We start from the raw sequence: 19,286 nt of genomic DNA on the forward strand, positions 1-19,286 counted from the left end.
CAGTAATTCGTATAGTTATTATTAAAAAAGTAAAAAAAAAAAACAAAATATTTATCTTATCTTTACACTCAACATTTAGCACTCTTTAATAAGCATACAAAATTAAAAAGGCATATCATATATAAACAAATGTTTTTTATTCAAATATATGATTGAGTCAAATATATGATACAAAAAACTATTCAAAAATATTCACTGAAACAAATCTACTAACACAACGAACCATATTTCAGTTAAATAAGATGTTTTGTCTCGTTCTTTCAATACTAAATATTGGAAAAAAGAGATAAAACATATATTAACTAAAATAGACTTTAAATGTTCGTAAACTTTTAGGTATATGAGTGTTACTTACGTCATATAATATTTAATTGTCTATACAATGGCTTCGTTTATACCCTGTTTTTCCTTAAATTACGTATCATCATTGCATTTTGTCGCTTAAATCTAAAAATATCAAAAATATGCAACAATCATGTGAAATAATTTTTGCAGTTATTTGAGATCTAGGTCATTTTTATACTTCGACAACTTTTTATATGAAAGTTTTTATATGTATATAATTTTGTAATTTTTCAAGATTAAAAGTAGATTTTATGTTATTTTCGTTACGTAAGAGATTTTGATTCCCACATTATTACCTTAGGAACTAAGAAAAGTTTTTAATTTTCACAATTAGACAATGTTTATACGGGGTGTTGTATAAAACATATACTTCAATTAACATTAATAATATGGCAATTAAACAATACTTATACATTAACTATTATAATGGCACGTATAGGCGTTTTGTTCAATAAAATGCTCGAATATCAAAAATTCTTTTTTAAATATTTCTTATAGTAAACACCCTAGTAATCAAATACATATATCGTGTCTAAATATACAGGATTATTGGTATCTAACACATAACCTTCCAAAGCCGCATAAGGTACATAGAGACTAACATCTTATGTTCTACGACTTTTGTCTAAACGTAATAAATACAAAATATTTCCTTTTTTTAGTTTTAATGTTCTTTCTATAATCTGAAATCGTTAACTCCATGTTCGATTCCGCTACATAACGCTATTGTACTGTCTCGTGTTGCTTCGCTATTAATAGAGTTAAGATGTGTAGAATCGCAAATTAGATAGTTTTTTTTTATATGAAAATAAAATACTAAAAATCACGAAAAGACGTAGAATAAAAGTTACTTGTTTTGATGCACCCGAGTAGTCTTTAGGAGGTTTTGCGTTTGATACCAGTAACCCTATATATATAACTTTTTAATATACCATATATTATCATTTATAATATACGAATGTGATAAATTGCATGAGCAAAATTTATTTAAAAATAATAAGGCAAGATCATGATTGGATTTATCTGTAAGTAACCGTAAGTTAGCCCCAAAGAAAGTTCGAGACTTGTCTTATATATATTTTCTACATTTTTTACTATATATACTAAGTAATTGCGCTGGTTTCAATCTGTATGATTTATCCCTATATATTTATATGAAGATCTTTAAAGTCCTATTTAACATCGACACTGGCGACTTCGTTCGCGAGCCCGCAGACGTTGTTACCCACAGCGATATGCAAATAGCCCTCCAACCCAAACTCGGAGCCCCACGAATTCTTGGCAATGTAATAGGGCACGTCGCCGGTCAGGTCGTAACCCACTAGTTCTACCGCGTGGTTTAGGTCAAGGGCTGATCCGCTGCAATTGAATAATGTTAATATTACAACATACTACGTAACGTAGCTGTGCCCCTTCGCTCCTGTGGTAATTTCGGAATAAAAGTACCCTATGAGTTATTTTAGGTTATATTCTATACGTGTACCACATTTCGTAAGAATGGGTCGAGTAGGTTTTGCGTGAAAGAGTAATAAACATACATACACACATTCTCATAAACTTTCGCATTTATAATACTAACGGCGCCCCGGGACTTTGCTCCTGTGGGAATTTCGGGATAAAAGTACCCTATGTGTTATTCCAGGTTATTTCTTTCCCATTTATAATACTAGCTGTTCGTCACGCACTTAAACCTCGCGAACACAATATTTTTTTACAAAATTGTGAATATTTCAAAAAAGGCTCAACCTATTTTAATGCCACACGAACTTAAAAACTCTATTGGCAGATCCTACCTTTTAAATTTCATCAAAATCGGACCAACGGTTCGAAAGTTATCGCGTTACAAACAAACATACATCTCTCTCTCTCTCTCAGGGGTCTACTGGAAGATATTTCATTTGAAATAAGTAGCACCCTTGTACTCATTTTTATAATGTAATTTATATTTTACGTATTTTGTGTACATAAATTGATTAATAAATAAATAAATACATACATACATACATACATAAAATGTATTTTTGCCCCAAGTTGAATAAAGACCTCGCTTGCTCGGTCAATTAGTGGGATTAGCATATCTATAGCTCCACGCTGATTACCTGCAGTGGTACTGAATAACGCCCCCGAGGTAATTCTGCCACGTGAGGGCGTTGACCGCCACCGACACGGGCCCGTGCGTCGCCAGCGCTTCCAATATCTTGTCTTCTGATTCCACCATACTGGAATCATATTGTGAGAAATGACGCGGGTAAAGCCGCGGGCAATAAATGAATAAATAAATATATTAGGACAAATTACACAGATTGAGCTAGCCCAAAAGTAAGTTCGAGACTTTGGGGCTAGCTCAATTTGTGTGATTTGTCCTAATATATTTATTTATTTATCCAATACCCGGGCCAATAAGAAAAAGATCATTTTCCATCATGTCCCGACCGGGGATCGAACCCGGGACCTCTCGGTTCAGGGGTAAGCATTTTACCACTGCGCCACCGAGGTCGTCGATAGTTTACTGGCTATTGCCCAGACACAGCGGCACAGATTTTTCTTTGTATTAAAATGGGATTAGTACTGATAGTTGAATTATAATATCCATAGTGCATTTCAAATACACACAGCGCCATCTAATGATTTTACATTTGGCGCCATCTATAATGGTATACAGGCTTTTCGCTAATCCTCCTCTATACTCCAAATAGAGGCCAAATTTGCACATTCGATATTTTAAAAAAATTCTTTATGGAATATACTTAGTTACTGATACAGATGACGAAAATATAGTTTTGGAATTTTTTTCTGTCTGTCTGTCTGTCTGAAATTTGGTATATAGGTAACCTTATATACCGGGTTAACATCTTAGATACATTTTATCCCGGTAAATGGTCAGGTTCCCGTAGCATAATTGAAAAACTAATTATGAATCAAAATTGCGGGACGAGACACGCAGCGGAAAACAGGAAATTGAACTAAAGATGAGAAAAAACGCGAATTTGAATCATATAATATAGTCTTACGCGATGAAAAAAATACTGAGATTTTTTCGTACTTTTTTATAATATTAGTTGGGATTTTGAATTTTTCATATTAAAAAAGTAGGTACAATCTAATTTGCGATTCTACACATCTTAACTCTATGTAATAGCCGAACAACACGAGGCAATACAGTAGCGTTATGTAGCGGAATCGAACATAGATGTAACGTTTTATAGAAACGACATGAAAACAAAAAAAAATATTTTTTTTGTATTTATTACGTTTAGACAAAAGTCGTAGAACAAAAGACGTTAATCTCTATGTACCTTATGCGCCTTTGGAAGGTTATGCGTTAGATGCCAGTAACCCTGTATATCTCTGGCTTTAAGTATAAGAACGCGATGAAACCTGAATGTTTTGATTTCTTATATTTGTATGAGCGAAACGAAAAATATGGTCATGTTAGTACAAACTAGAAGAAAAATATTCAACTCACTCGTCGCAAGTGAAGCTAGCTACACGAACGCCCGTGGCGTTCCTCTTCGCTCTGCAGGCGCCATCTGTGAGCCGCAGCGGGTACTCCGCGTCCACCTGCAGCGCGGCGCCGCTCAGCAGCAGCCAGTCCAGCAGCAGGCAGATGTCGCCGCCCGCGCAGCCGCTGTTGCCCAATCCTGCGCAGTCTATCATTTGCTGGGAAACAAATCCGTTTATTTCATTTAAAAAATATATATTAGCACAAATTACAAGATCGAGTTCGCAAGTTCCTGGAGATACGTCGTCGAACGAAAGTTCAAGACGTGATCTCCAGAGTCGCGACATTAAAATAAAATTGGGCTGGACACCTGGCAAGAAGGAATGATGGAAGGTGGAGTAAAGCTGTAATTGAGTGGTACCCCAGAACTGGAATACGGAGCGTAGGACATCCGGCAGCTAGATGGGTCGATGATGTAAAGCAAATTGCTGCCAACAACTGGATGGGGATAGCCCAGGACAGAGATGGTTGGCGGAGACGGAAGGAGGCCTATGCCCAGCAGTGGGTCACGGAGGGCTGCAGATGATGATATTAGCACAAATGTAATTTTAGCTCATTGTTCACGTAAACGGATGTGGCCAGTTATTTTATACACAAAATAAACATTTTAGAAAAAGTTATATTGTTATCTGTTACAAAATGCATGCCAATGTCTGACAGCTACGGATGCCGACGGCCGTGCAAAGTGGAGACGAAAAAGTAGGAAAGCGAACCCCGGGCTCAGACGCTCAACGGCTGAGCAAGAAACCGGGAATACGCTCAGATGAGAAAGAGAGTGTTACAAAATACCCATATACATGCGAAGAGGTAAGATGTACTTTAGAATCTTTATGGCTAATTAACGCATAAATAAAAGTTAACAACAACTTGAAACTTCAACGTGCAATATTATGCATAGTACATATTATATACTCTGGATTCACTCTATCTATTAAAAAAAAATCGGCAATAAAATCCGTTTTAAAGAACTAAGCATAAATAGAAACAGACAGCGGGAAGCTACTTTGTTTTATACTGTGTAGTGATTATTAAATGAAAATAGAATAGAAGACTAACTCCACTTCAGTCTTGCAGAAGCGACATAGGATGAACCAAGGTCTAGCCACACTAGCCGTAACATACATATAGAATCCTGGTCGACCATGTCTTGCTTATTACATCATTGCATTGCCATCACAACTAAAGCCGAGTACTTACATACCTGTACACTAAGTGTAGCCAGCTTGCCTGTGTTGATGGCAGCCATAGCTTCCATGGCACCCACAGTGCTGAAAGCCCAGCAAGCGCCGCACATACCCTGGTCCCTTACAGGCCCTATAACACCCTTGGCCCTCCTGGATATAAATGTATTGGAATTTTAAATAAATATGTTTTTCTGTTACAAGCTTCATCGTTACAGACAAATCTTGTTGCATTGAACGCGTAAAAAAAAATCATATACGTGCAGTAGACAGGGAGTTCTATCGCCGGAAGCCGTTACTAGGTGCACCATAAAGTGGGCTGTTGTCATGGATATTGAAGCGATGTGGAAAATTTCAACTCTTTAGGCATTGCAAAGTAGGGGAAATTTGACTTGCAAGATTTGATTACAGACAAAAACATCGGAACAAATAAAACTAAATAAGAACTTGTAAACAAAAACCAAATATAATTATTCAACTTAGGATGCTATACATATAAACCACTTATTGACGTCAAGAAACTGAAATTAAGTCTACCGTCTAATTCCTAAGCGCACACGAAGAAGTGGCGCAACAAACTTCACCGCAGACCTTCTTCAAAGACGTCAGTTACCAAAAGTCGACCGGACGATAAAATCCTATCAATCGAAGATTGTTAAAATTTGGAATACTACTAACAACACGGTTTAATACTTATAAAGCTTCAACAAGAAAGTATTCTTCTCTTCTTCAATGAATGTCGCTTCGTATACGTGGTTTAGAAGTAGAATGCATTTATGCCTTAACGTATATGTATTACATATTTTTCTTTCTAATAAACCAATTCTAATTTCTAATTTGTCTAACCATAATGACCCTTCCTGTCTTTATGGAACCCTACATATTATACCAAACACTAAAATTAAAATTATATATATTTATATAATACTTAAAATTTGTTTGCAAGAATCCAGTTCAGTAATTTACCAAAAAAAATCAATCTAGGTAATTTAAAGCGAGACGTTACTAACGTGAACAACAGGTTTTATAGGAACCAGTAACTTGACGTGTCACCTTGAATAGCCGGTAGATGCGCAATGATTTCGATGCCTGATTGATTTTCGATTTTATCCTAATCCTATCTTCATAAAATGCAAAACTTAGTGTGTTTGTTATCTCTTCACGCTTTATGTACTCAACCATACCTCAACCAATCTTCTTGAAATTTTGCATACATATAGTTTGAAATATGGAGAAGAACAGGAACTTTCATCCCGGTAAAATAACTGTTCCCGTGGGAAATTTACGCGGGCGAAGCCGCGAGCAAAAGCTAGCACTACCATAATATTAATAGAGGCGTGATTCGACAGCGTACCAGAGTTCGCGAAGATGGAGCCACGGTACGAGAGCCTCAAAAAATCATGCTCATTTTTTTTATATATGTATAAGACCTACATTTGTTAAAAAGGCTGCGGTGAAGTTTGTTACGCAGCTTCTTCTTCACCAGCGCTTTGGAAGTCGGCAGTAGCAGACTTAGTTTAATTAATTTTTTGACGTCAATAAGTGATGTATATCATTCTAAATTGAATAAAGATTTTTGAATTCTATTGAAACAGTAGACGGTGGATGGCGAGTCTCAGAAACTCTATTGAAACAGTAAATTCACGGTAGCTCACCAATCGACTTGCAGAGGCAAAGCAACCCGTCTCTTCCTGATGATGATGTAGATGTTGTCATGAGATTCACCACAGGATCTATTCCTCTGATGATCACCGTTGTCGTCGTCAGTCTTATACAAGTCGCGAACATCAGTCTTACTCCAACTATAAAATTAAATCACATTTTTACTATGTGGTTAGATACTCCGCCACACTGCGCCACCGAGGTCGTAATCACACATAAATTGTATCGTGTTTTTATTGTTTTGATCATTTAAAATTAGACAAAGATAAGTAACATCATTTAAATTTTTATGTCCAACATGATAGCCAGTTGGTTTACTGTAATAGACCATGGGATGAATTTGCCTTTTATAAGTACCTTTCTTGTAATATTTTAAATTTATCTACTTATTTTTCATACAATAAAGTTAGAACAGACAAACAGAAAAACAAACAAATCCATGATTATAAACATGAAAATCTGTATCACACTTTCATGGCTGAAGAGATTTTGATGAAATATGGAATGACCCAAGGTCAAAAATAGGTTACCGCAGGCATAACTGCGGGCAACAGCTAGTTATACATAACATTTATTTAAAATTTTATAGACTATTTATGCATAAACCTATGTAGATTTTTGCTATGTAACCATATACAAAATATTGTAACTTAAATAAAGAAATTAAAAAACACCTCTTGCCATACAACCGCGGAGCTTTCTCCAACCTTTCATCAGAGAGATGTAATTCCTTATATTCGGCCTGGGACATGTCCGAGAGATGAGTCAGGCCATATCTGGCTCGGTACTGCTCCGGACCCCTCGATTCTGAATTTAGTCTCTCTATTTCTCCTACTGAAGCCTGTCAAAAATTACATTAATTTTGTAATTACTACATCCCATCCAGGCTTAGCTTAGTAAAACAATAATAAATGATACATCTAAACCAAGAATTACACAACAATCATACAATCTGATTGTGACGGTGATTTCCATTGTATTTATATTATCCATCTGATTTCAGGAGACTTCTTTCATCTGTCCTAGGCTACCATTCAATGCTTTACTCCTACCAACTACACCTACCATCACTCAATGCAATATGATTAAACATATTTTTAAGTTTGCAAACTTGACTTACATTTTCTTTTTAAATGCTTTAACATCTTTTACACATCAACAAAGATAGTTTTGTATAGTTATATATAAATTCTACAATTTTAGCCTGACAATTTAAATGATGATCAAAAATCAAGTTTGCTAATGAATTAACATTTTAGGAAAACATTAAACTGGTTAGCAGAACCTGCGCTTTGCTGCCTAGTTAATTATTAATTATATAAACACAATGTTATTTTTTTTATTTTGAAGGTGTCTTAGGTAATTACTACTGAAATTGATAGAAAAAAATATATATTATTTTCATATGTAACTACAATATAAAAATTAAACTTACTTATTGTTGATAACTCTGGGAAACTAGCTTTGCACACAATTATAAAGTAAAACATATTGATGTGTCATTTATCAAAAATCACTGTTAAATTTGATGTATTCCATTTGTGATTAATTTTCAATCTTTTACATTTATCAAAGAAGCCAAACCATAGGTTTATAAAATATATACTTATCTACCTACATAACTGAAAAACATCTCTTGTTGTAGTTATCAATGTAGCTAATAATGTTGTTTACACAAGAATGTTGTTAACCCATGATTTAGTAATCAGTTTAAAAACATTGGACAATCCATAACATATTATATATTACAATAATTGATCTGTAGAGAAATAATTTACAAACTCACCACAAAATGTTGAAATCTCGTTTGGTACTCGTTAGGATTATTTTTATAACTTTTATTAAACTTTTCGACGTACTCGTCGAACATTAACTGTAAAGCTGCTTGTTTTTTATTGGAATAACTTAGAGGTATCGCGAGGAATAATAGACTAATTAAGGCTATAGCCAGCACCCAGTTCCACCATTTCTTCATTTTGTTAGATATTAATTATTCCTATATTATTTTAACACAGCACGTCAGTACTCATCAAAACAAGTTTTAAAACTTAATTAATGATAATGTGACTTTGACAATGACACTTTTGCCTACATGTCGATTAGTTCGGTGTTGTACTCTTCAAATTAGATTGCCATTAATAAATAATTATCATAAAAACACAAACACAGTTGTTCATGGTTACCCCACTACGTCGAAACAAAAAAGCAAGATAAAGTTTTAACACTGCGTGGAAATAGTGTAAGGAAAATATAGATTGATGCACTTGTGTTCTGCCCTCCCTGTTGTAAATAATATAAATTAGAAACGGTAGGTAACTAAAAATAGCTTTTACAATAGTGAAAGATCAAGCACTATTGAACTAGTAAAGTTTTTGGGAGCCTCAGACATCTTTATGTCTGGCCTGGGCCTTTGCCCACCACCATAACTAGCTCAGGTGGTCAGAACTCTCGATGAGTCACAGTCTAGTTGTGATTTGGCCTAAAAGTTACTCACATTGAGGCACAGAAAAGCCAAAATAAAAAATACACAAATTAATCTTAATTTTATTCCACATAAATTACAACTTAAATAAGCTCAAAAGCTATTCCTTTTTAATTATATCAAATGTGACAAAAGTCCACTTGGGTTCAGGGCTCATTGGAGACTTGACGCTGCGGTAGACATCGGTATGCCTCCTCAATATATCCTGAACTGTTGATCGAGTGACGTTTGGCATCATGGACCTAATGTAGTTGAACAGGTAATCCAATGTGGCACCAAGTGGGTGTACCAGTAGGAATGCTGTCAGTATACTGATGAGCTTAGCTTCCGAAGGTGATACTGAGTAACCTGTAGAAGAAAAAAGTTATCTTGGAATAGTAGGAAAATGGTGCGTGTGGTCCCGCCCTAAAATAGGACTATGTATATATAGGATAGTATGCCGTATGAGGTGACTAAGAAACTCATGCCTTGAGAACTGATAGGCATCAATAACATCCCCGAAGAGGGCCAAGCAGGTAGCCGGTTGTAAAGGTACAACCAAATCGCTAAAGGTTACGCAAACCCTGGGCTTCGGGGCGTCACAGCTCCGAATGTAATCGGGAACACGCGAGGATTAGAGAGGAGAACTTGCAACATTAGGATTAAAAAGCAAGGATTAAATGAAAACAACAAGATGTTACACGCAAGCTCAAATAATGTCTACTCACTCTTGCCTTGAAGGCAAATGTATACAGGGTTACTTGTATCAAACGCAAAACCTCCTAAAGACTACTCAGGTACGTCAAAACAAGAAACTTTTATTCTAGGCCTTTTCGTGATACGTAGTTTTTATTTTCATATAAAAAAAATACAATCTAATTTGCGATTCTACACATCTTAACTCTGCGTAATAGCCAAGCAACACGAGACAGTACAGTAGCGTTATGTAGCGGAATCGAACATAGAGTTAACGTTTTATAGAAACGACATTAAAACTAAAAAAAAGGAAAATCTTTGTATTTATTACATTTAGACAGAAGTCTTAGAACAAAAGATGTTAGTCTCTATGTACCTTATGCGCCTTTGGAAAGAGTATGCGTTAGATACAGTAACCCTGTATATGTGTGTAAAGAACGAGAAAAGAAACGAAAGTTTAAGAAACACCAGACGATGTTACCTGAAGTCATTTGGTCGCCATCGGGCAGCGGCGACGGTTTCGGTTGCTGGGAAGAGGACGGTGTCATCATCAGGCTCGGCATGGGTGGCGGCGGCAGCGGCGGATATTGATTATGCTGAAGGTGGTATAAATAAAAATAAAACATTGTATTATCTTTTTTTCATATCCCACTGCTTTTTTTTTATATCCCACAATTCAAACTTAATTCTTAAATTGTTCAATACAGGGTTTCTGGTATCTAACGCATAACCTTCCAAAGGCGCATAAGGTACCTAAAGATATATGCTAAAGACTAACATCGTTTGTTCTACGACTTTTGTCTAAACATAATAAATTAAGTAAAAAAAAATTATAAGAAAAATACTACGAATCACGAAAAGTCGTAGAATAAAACTTGCTTGTTTTGATGTACCCAAGTAGTCTTTAGGTTTTGCGTTTGATACAGTAACTCTGTATTTCAATTGTCTTCGGTAGATTTCTAGGGTCTGTCTAGGGTCGTTCAGAAAATTCAGCTTGGTTAGCAACAACAAAGCAATTTTTTTTTTCTAAGTTATCCTATCTTATTTTCGTCCTTTTTAGACATACTTTCCGTGTATACGACGAGAGCTAACATTTTTTTGTCCGTGTGCACAGTTTTACAAAACCCAATCTACCGCTTTGATGGACCGAGAAATTGTATGGAAATTTTCGTACGCTAGTCGGTCGTCTTTAAGTTTTATTTGCCTTAAATAAACAAATGTAAAAATTCTATAACCAAAAAGCAATAGTTGACCAACCTGTTTATTGTTACCGTGCAACGCGTTCTGAGCGATGTAGTGAGCCTTGAATTTCTCGAATTTTCTCTCCGCTTCGTCTTTAGCCAGGTATGCCTCGTTTTTGTATGACTCCATCTCTATAACTAAATTTTCGTTCTCTGCCTACAATGAAAACGAACATACACAAAAACATTATTTTTTTATTTATGTATTTATGTATTTAGTTACACGGTGGTATTCCTTAAACTTAGAAAAGACTTAAAAAAATAAGTGTCAAATTCATTAAAATTGATAATTTTCCGTGGAACTGTTGCATTTCTCTCCCACACACATTGTTTGAAAATGTTATGTAACATTTATGTGTTTCTTTAACAAACTGTTACTTAGGTATGACAAAAACAATGACAATTTATAACATACTGTGTGATATAACTTGTTTGTGAAGGAACATCATAATATGTTGGTTCTAGAAAAACGAATAACTATAAATAACACTAAGCAAAAAAGCGGTAACACACTCAGAACTTTTATGTTAGTACTGTCACAGTACAGCTAATATATTTCTGACATTTAGATAATAAAAAGATTTCTTTAATGACCTTGAGCTGTTCATATTTCTCCAATGGCACGGCGTTCCTGCCCGGCTTTTCACTTTCTTCGTCGTCGAAGAGCGAATTGAATTCTTCTTTCATGTTCTCCACCTCCTATAAAACAAATAAATATGTATAAATTAATGAGAAACTACTTGAACACATGGAGCACCCACATTTTTCGACGAAACTAATGACAACTAGCCAAATGAGACAGAACGTCTCAACCAAATTTACTATCTCATACCAAACAACAAGATTAGCGATGAAAAACAGGGCACACGATTATAGAGTCAAAAGATATTAGTCCACTGGTGTATTCCAGAAAAAATACTACCATTATTATTTATACTAACGTTGGAATACAATTTATTATGTGTGTAGGTATAATGAAACTGATGATGCCTTTAGATTTCTCTGTCTACCATTACCATTGATATCGACTCGGCGCGGGCGTCAAGAGCGAAAAGTGTGGGAACTCACTAAAAATATAAGTATAGTGAACTTGTCAAGTTACCCTGCTTTGGACCTCCATAGAGCAAATGCCACTGCTTTTATGTAGCAGCTGCGACATATAGAGGGGCTTTTCCTCCACAATACTCAACACAGCTAAGACCCGATGCCATCCGATCACAGCCTACACCTTCATACTGTCCTTGTGGGTGTGTAACCTGATAGTATTACATCAGGGATTCTTTAAAACGTCCTGGAAAGACACCGAAGAAAACCCGATCTCAGTCGACGGAACACCTTCATACTGTACTCCTCACCGCGTGACACGAACGTATCACGTGTTCTTTAAGACTGCCTGGAAAGTTATACCCGGGATGATCTCAAGCCATCTGAACCGGAGAAGACCCCAATCAATTCGCTCACAGCCGCTGCAGAACCTGGTGTACCTGTCCTCGCTTCATAATGTTAGATTCTTTAAGACATTCATCATCCATTCATTCGGTTTCGGCAACCAGCGTGTGACACCCTTGGTATTGTAAGCTCACATAGGCTGCGGAGATCACTTCCCATCATGCGTGGACCGCATGTCTGTTTGGTAGTAAAAAAATCTGGAAAGTTATACTGAAAAGGACCCGATGTCATCAGAATGGCTTTTCTTCTCATCTTCTGGAACTGACTTCACTCCTATTTGGGTTGTGAGTTCACTGGTAACCTTAAGTTGGCGACTGTCCATTGAATTTACCTGTACCTTTGCAGAACTTTAGTTACTGCCCTGGTGATATATCCTTGAGGAAGAGAGAGATCTTTAGATGAAATATCTGAGCCCTCTCTTCCAGCAGCAGCACTCAGCAATTTGTATATATTTAGATGTGTTCAAAGTTCGAATATTCCAAAAATATTTTGGACTCTGTGATATATATATAATAATTAAGAAATGCAGTGAACCTGTTAAGTCTCAAATAAGCTAGGACATATACCTCAGTCATTTTGAGCCACATCTCGATATTCCTCCTCTGCTGCTTGGTGAAGTGATCCGAAACACGCTGATGTCTCGCCGCGGTCAAAATCTTCGATATGTGCTCGACTGTCGTCAACAAATTGCAACTTACATGGATTATGATATGCCGAACTACACACTATCGCCGAACTCGGATAAATGCCGAGGAACATTGCGTAGTTTGTATGAGAACTTTTATATACCGCAATGAAAACCCAGCAATGTACGCAGATTCCGAAAAGTTCGGCGAACCGACCCGCAATAGTGTGGAGCCGACATTATAATTACAGTTTAAACGCCACCTAAACATATCTACACTATACAATAACGCAAAGATTTTTACAACACATTAGAGCCGCGACCCATTGCTCAGTCGAACTCCGTTGCGACGACGCAGCACTTTGTAGCTCCGTTGTTTTCTATAGGTTTTGACACTGACGTACGTAGATACTTCATACATGGAATTAGTAGGTACTCCGTCGTAGTACCTCCTAATTCCATGACTTCATACAATTTCTACGCTGTTCTGTGTTGTCTGTCGACGGACGTCAAAATGACGGAGCACGACTGAGCAAATTCAAAATTATTTATTCAATTTAGGATGATATACATCACTTATTGACGTCAAAAAATTACTTAAACTAAGTCTACTGTCGACTTCCAAAGCGCAGGTGAAAAAGAAGCGGCGCAACAAACAGCGCAGCCTTTTTCCAAGGACGTCAATTAACAAATGCAGGTCTTATATCAAATGCACGGATTAAAAATTAAGAGGACGAATTTACATCATTATTAAAAATGACAAAATTAAAATGAATAAATAAAGTTGTATTTTCAATAAAATTATTGAAAATTGTCACTATGGTACATGGCTTTTAAAGTCATAGCCGGCACCAGCTTTCGTTCTATACCAGCATTTAAAATTCACTTTTCAATTAATGTTATTTTTTCCGGAAACTGGTTGGTTGTATTCCTCTCTAATTCGAGAATTCAGCATTAATTAAACTGCACTTTTTACATCACCAATATCACCATAACTTTGATAAAGTGTGTTAACTTACCACAGTAATTTCGTCGTATACTGTTAAAAATTAACAATGTTGAATATTATTTTGTCAATTTCCATATACCTACCTCATAAAAATGTCTTTACCCTGACTCACGTGGAGAGAATCGCCGCCAGACGATTCGACATGCGCAGGACAATTCCTTAAAATTATTATTTCCGTCGCAACTAAGAAAAATATTACACTAAATATTTTAGCTGTTTGAGTCCCACTGCTGGGCAAAAGCCTCCCCTAACTTCCACCACGCATTCCTATCCTTTGTGTTTAACTTTTTGATGTCATCCGACCATCTCGTCCTAGGCCTTCCTCTTTTTCTGTACACTAAATATAAAAAACAATTCTCATTTCAGTTTCAGTTACCATTACCATATTCCTCCGAAACGGCTTGATCGATTTTGATGAAGAAGAAGAAAGGGCTGGATATCTCGCTAGTCGAAAATAAAAACTGGCATTGCTGGACAATACCCCTTTATGCTAAATTAGTTCACTTCTCTTTTCCACTCTAGATTTGCAAATATCTTCTTCCGTCCCTAAATGTGAATTTTAAAAACTTAAATTTGTAAGATGATAAATGGATTTTTTTTTCAAATTCACCTTTTTCCTCGTTCCTAAGGCCATATACGTCCTTAGTTATTTCCTCCCGGCAGGTTTAGATATCCTAAAATCCGTGAAAACTCCGTAAAAAATTACTCTAAATAAAAAATAAAACTTACATTGCAGGATGACATGTGAGAATTTGTGGCGTAGTTGACTTCATTTTTTCAATGTCATCACCTCGTTATAATACAAACGTTCGAATGTGCCTTATCCCGGCTCCACACTGTCGTCGAACAGTTTGCCAAACTTTGTCGGATTCGGTATACATTGCTAGTTTTTCATTGCGATAAATAAAAGAACTCATACTAATTGTGCAATGTTCACGCCTTCACGTTGGCATGTGTCAGAGTTCGGCGATAGTGTAGAGCAGGGCATTAGACATGAACTAGACTTTGCAAGCAGCGAATTTAATCGCGTTAGCCTTCATGCCATAACTGCTATCATCTTGGTCCTTCTGTGTTGTATGTTGAAATTTGTTGAAGAAAATTAGACCTTATAAAGGCAACAATAACTTACATTATTGGATGATGTCTAACTTTACAAAGTTCACTTCGTTTTCTCATTTTCTTGTTGACTTCCTAAAATGTCTTCTTCGACCCTTATGGAACTCCAGTCATCTGGTTATTGGAGACTCGTAAAAAAGTTACTCTAGATATAAAAAAAACTTACATTACCGAATGATGTCTAGCACGACAAAGCTTGCTTCGATTTCTTTTGTCGACTTCATAAAACTTCGACCCTTTTGGAATCCAAGTCCTCTCATTATTCGAGACTTGTTCGAGTTGAAAGACTTTAAATAGAAAAAAAAAACTTACACTGCAGTATGATGTGTGAGAACTTCCCGCGTAGTTGAGTCTTCATCTTGTCAATGTCCTCGTCTAACGTCATCTTCTCATTGAAGAGCCGTCGCGTTTGGTTGTTGCTCGCTTGGATCAGTGAGTAGAAGGTGTTTGAGTTCCTCTTGTTGCATTCTCCGCGCTCCAACCATACTGCCAACGTCTGGAATTGATGATCGTATTATATACTAGATGTTGTCCGGGGCTTCGATCGCGTGGGAATTTTGAGATAAAATATAACCTATAGCAATCTTGGATGTTCTAATGGTTAAAGATTTTTGAAATCGGTTCGGTAGTTTCGGAGATTACCCGCCTCAAACATACAAATCCACAAACGCGTACCTTTTTATAATAATAGTAGATTATCAGTTAGCAGCTTCCTAACTACTACAGCGGATATCGTTTCAATCTAATGCTCCGTTTGGACGTGTAAGAGGGACTAACAAACACACTTTAACATGTATAATAACAAGAGCCTGTTTCACCACTATCCGATAAAATATCGTATTTTATCCGACAAACTGTTTTACCTGAGCTAAGCCGCGACCAACCGTTACTACTATATAAAAAAAAATTGCTTTGATTTTTTACTCACATATGCCACTTCAGCAAACTGATCGTCAGTCTTAATCTTCTCGCTGACGGCAGTGAGCGCCGCAGGGCTGAACATTTCAACGCGGGGCGGGGTCGCCTCACGTCTACGCCTGTTCCTTTCATACTCCGCATGGTCTTCATGATTCTGTTATTATATTGAAATTAATACATGCTGGTGCACCATGCTAGTTTTTTGAGAAACAAATATTTAAAATTTGACGTCAATAAATAAATAAATATAAATATATTAGGGCAAATCACACAGATTGAGCTAGCCCCAAAGTAAGTTCGAGACTTGTGTTATAGGATACTAACACAACGATATTATATTTTATAACAAATACATATATAGATAAACATCCGAGAGGCGGGCCAATCAGAAAAGGATCATTTTCCATCATGACCCGACCGGGGATCGAACCCGGGACCTCTCGGTTCAGAGGCAAGCACTTCACCACTGCGCCACTGAGGTCAAAATCTATCTATTTGTCGTCAAGTCTAATTTCTGAATTGGTTTGACTCTCCGCTGTGAGGACCTGAAGCCCAGGGTCTGTGTAAAAGGTAATATCCAAAAGTTGATTACATTTTGATTGTTCATCCGCCTAGGAAAGTGATTGAAGTGAAGAGGAAGGACATAATAAATTCTTGAGAAACTGAGGAACAAGAAATAATAAGACACTTCACAAGGCATAAGATACTCGACATATTTAACTGCCTACATAACATGTTACGCACAGCTAATCCAGAAAAGCACAGAAAAAATATCTGACACCCCTTTTAAAAATAACACACATTAAGAAAGAAAGGGAAGGTAACCCATCTGTAACCCCTCTATATGTAATTTCTTTAGATTTCTGTGGCTCCCACATCTCCAAAAATTCAAATAAAGATGAACCACTCACCAAAGCATAATCAATGAATAGAGTAGTGGCTTCATTGTCCATCTGATCAGAATATTTGAAGCGCCATCCGGACATTAGAAATGACTCTTCGACGCTTTCATGGCTCTCGTATTGCACGTGGCATACTCCTTTCTTATGCAATTTTACACCAACAATATGACCGAAACGTTGAAACAGCTCCTTTATAATATCTTCTTTTATACCATTGGGTAAACCACCAATGAATATAGTCCTGCAACCACCTGGTTTTTCTCGCCGTTTAGGAGTGGAAACTCCAGGCAGAGGAGGCAACAGGACTACGTCAGCTACGTAAATTGGTTGGTTTGATAATGCCATGTTTTGCTGCATCTGCTGCATTACAATCATGTTCGGATCCATCATTCCTGGTACCATGTTCATGCCGGGCATCATGCCGGGGACCATGTTATGGATTGGACCCATGTTCCCCATATGCTGCATGTTGGCATTTTGCATGTCCATTGGTCCATGACCAATCATGTTGTTGTTAAAACTCATCAAGCCTAAAAAATTAATTAATATACTATGAGGTGCATCAGCTGCAGAAGCTGCCTATGTATTATTCAATTAATTTTTACATGCGGAAATTATACAGAAACCTTAGTTGTTCAGCCCAATGAATATAGGATTAAATACCTCTTATAAATTAAAAAAACTGAATAAATTATTTGAAAGGAAATGTTGCAATTGTTGGAATAGGTAAGTACCTAGATGGGAACTATTAGAAGGTAGGTATTATATTATTAGAAATATTTGGTAATATTATACAATATTTTGTAGAAAAATGACAGTTTTCATGACTTCTGCACAGTCCTTAAAAAATAATGGGACATTAGTTTAATTTCCATATTAATAAACAATATTTACCTGCCAACATCATGTTCCCCATCCCGGGATTAATAGCCGGGGCCATTCCTGGAGTCATGTTCATACCAGGTGTCATACTTTGACTAACTCCTGGATTTCCATCGTTATTGTCCCATTTGGTACGGCGATCGCGACGACCCCTGTCGTCCCTGCTGTTCCTATTCCCCGATCTGTCATTGCGGTCTCGTGGTGATCTAGATCGCTTTCGGCTACGGTCTGTAATTATTTAAGTTTAGTTTATGCTATTTGTTTGAGTAGGTAGACATTTTAACATGGGTCACAGAGCCTAGCGCAGTGCTGCATTAGTGCCTATATTAGGAATTGAGAAGCGCGTAGATTAACTCTATATCAAAATATACTATGACATTAAAACAATGAAATAAATACCTCTATCACGAATATCACGTTCCCTTCTGTTATCATTACGGTTTGAACCTTTTTGATGCTTATCCTGTTGTAAAATAGAATTAGAACCCTTCTCAGTACTCTCAGTATTGCCTTTTCCAGGTACAAAGCCTTCAGGCGCCACAGGACCTATGAGAGGTGCGTTTTCCGATGGGTTAGGTGCACTCAAAGGTGGCATAGATCCTCCACTCATTGTCTGCATGGACCCAAGTGGCATATCCTGCAGCATTCCCATCATAGGGTTAGCCATCATACTCATCATATGATTCATAGGCATACCAAACTGATTTGGCATACCTGAAAAATCGTTTGCCCAAGAATTCATGGCTTGTTTAGTTCTACGAGTTGATCACAATATCTTTTTCTTTGATTTTGGCACTAGCACGAAGGTCCTTATTTATGAACACACTTATTGTATTTTACTTCTCTACAATACATTTCACTTCCCAAGAACAATAACTATCTGTTTGTTTGTACACAAAATAAAGTTAGGTTACCTAAGTATATGTTAAGCCGATAAGTACAACTTTTTTTCTTTTCTTATTGCCACTTCATTTTTTGATTTTTTTTGTTATGGCTCCATCGCATATCGTTCGCCAAAACGATGATTTTGCGAACGTTTAGGTTGAGATTTAACACGGTATCGTTGAAGGTAGCTTATGCAAAGACATACATACACCTAGGTACTCTGTTTTATTGGTATATATGTACCACCAAGTAGTGGTTAAATTTGGTTTGATTTGGCTTTGTCTATACAACAAATTGCAAAGTGTGTAAATCCTTATTTCTTTTTTGTTTTGTAAAAATATATTGTCAAAGTTTCACAAACTTGTCAAACTCTATCTGACACCTTTTCTCACAGTGTTCCCAACTAAGTTTC

General features: G+C 36.6%; 2 protein-coding genes across 2 annotated transcripts; both read right to left on the reverse strand.

Moving 5' to 3' along the window:
* Window positions 1-115: 115 nt before the first annotated feature.
* On the reverse strand, window positions 116-8,745 carry LOC128678755 (cathepsin O-like). The gene is made up of 8 exons (XM_064436608.1): window positions 8,477-8,745; window positions 7,365-7,531; window positions 6,684-6,830; window positions 5,049-5,181; window positions 3,812-4,005; window positions 2,445-2,564; window positions 1,302-1,704; window positions 116-1,195 (listed from the first exon to the last, which is right to left on the reverse strand). Exons 1-7 carry the CDS (start codon window positions 8,663-8,665, stop codon window positions 1,518-1,520), a joined length of 1,137 nt encoding a protein of 378 aa, XP_064292678.1. The 5' UTR covers window positions 8,666-8,745; the 3' UTR covers window positions 116-1,195; window positions 1,302-1,517.
* Window positions 8,746-9,214: 469 nt separating this feature from the next.
* On the reverse strand, window positions 9,215-19,208 carry LOC128678752 (ecto-NOX disulfide-thiol exchanger 2-like). Its single transcript, XM_053760522.2, has 10 exons — window positions 18,389-19,208; window positions 18,002-18,217; window positions 17,117-17,637; window positions 16,216-16,359; window positions 15,600-15,783; window positions 13,104-13,210; window positions 11,683-11,787; window positions 11,105-11,245; window positions 10,329-10,443; window positions 9,215-9,520 (listed from the first exon to the last, which is right to left on the reverse strand). Exons 1-10 carry the CDS (start codon window positions 18,729-18,731, stop codon window positions 9,273-9,275), a joined length of 2,124 nt encoding a protein of 707 aa, XP_053616497.1. The 5' UTR covers window positions 18,732-19,208; the 3' UTR covers window positions 9,215-9,272.
* Window positions 19,209-19,286: the final 78 nt, after the last annotated feature.

The sequence above is a fragment of the Plodia interpunctella genome, chromosome 20 (assembly GCF_027563975.2).
Source record: "Plodia interpunctella isolate USDA-ARS_2022_Savannah chromosome 20, ilPloInte3.2, whole genome shotgun sequence".
Classification (NCBI taxonomy): Eukaryota; Metazoa; Arthropoda; class Insecta; order Lepidoptera; family Pyralidae; genus Plodia; species Plodia interpunctella.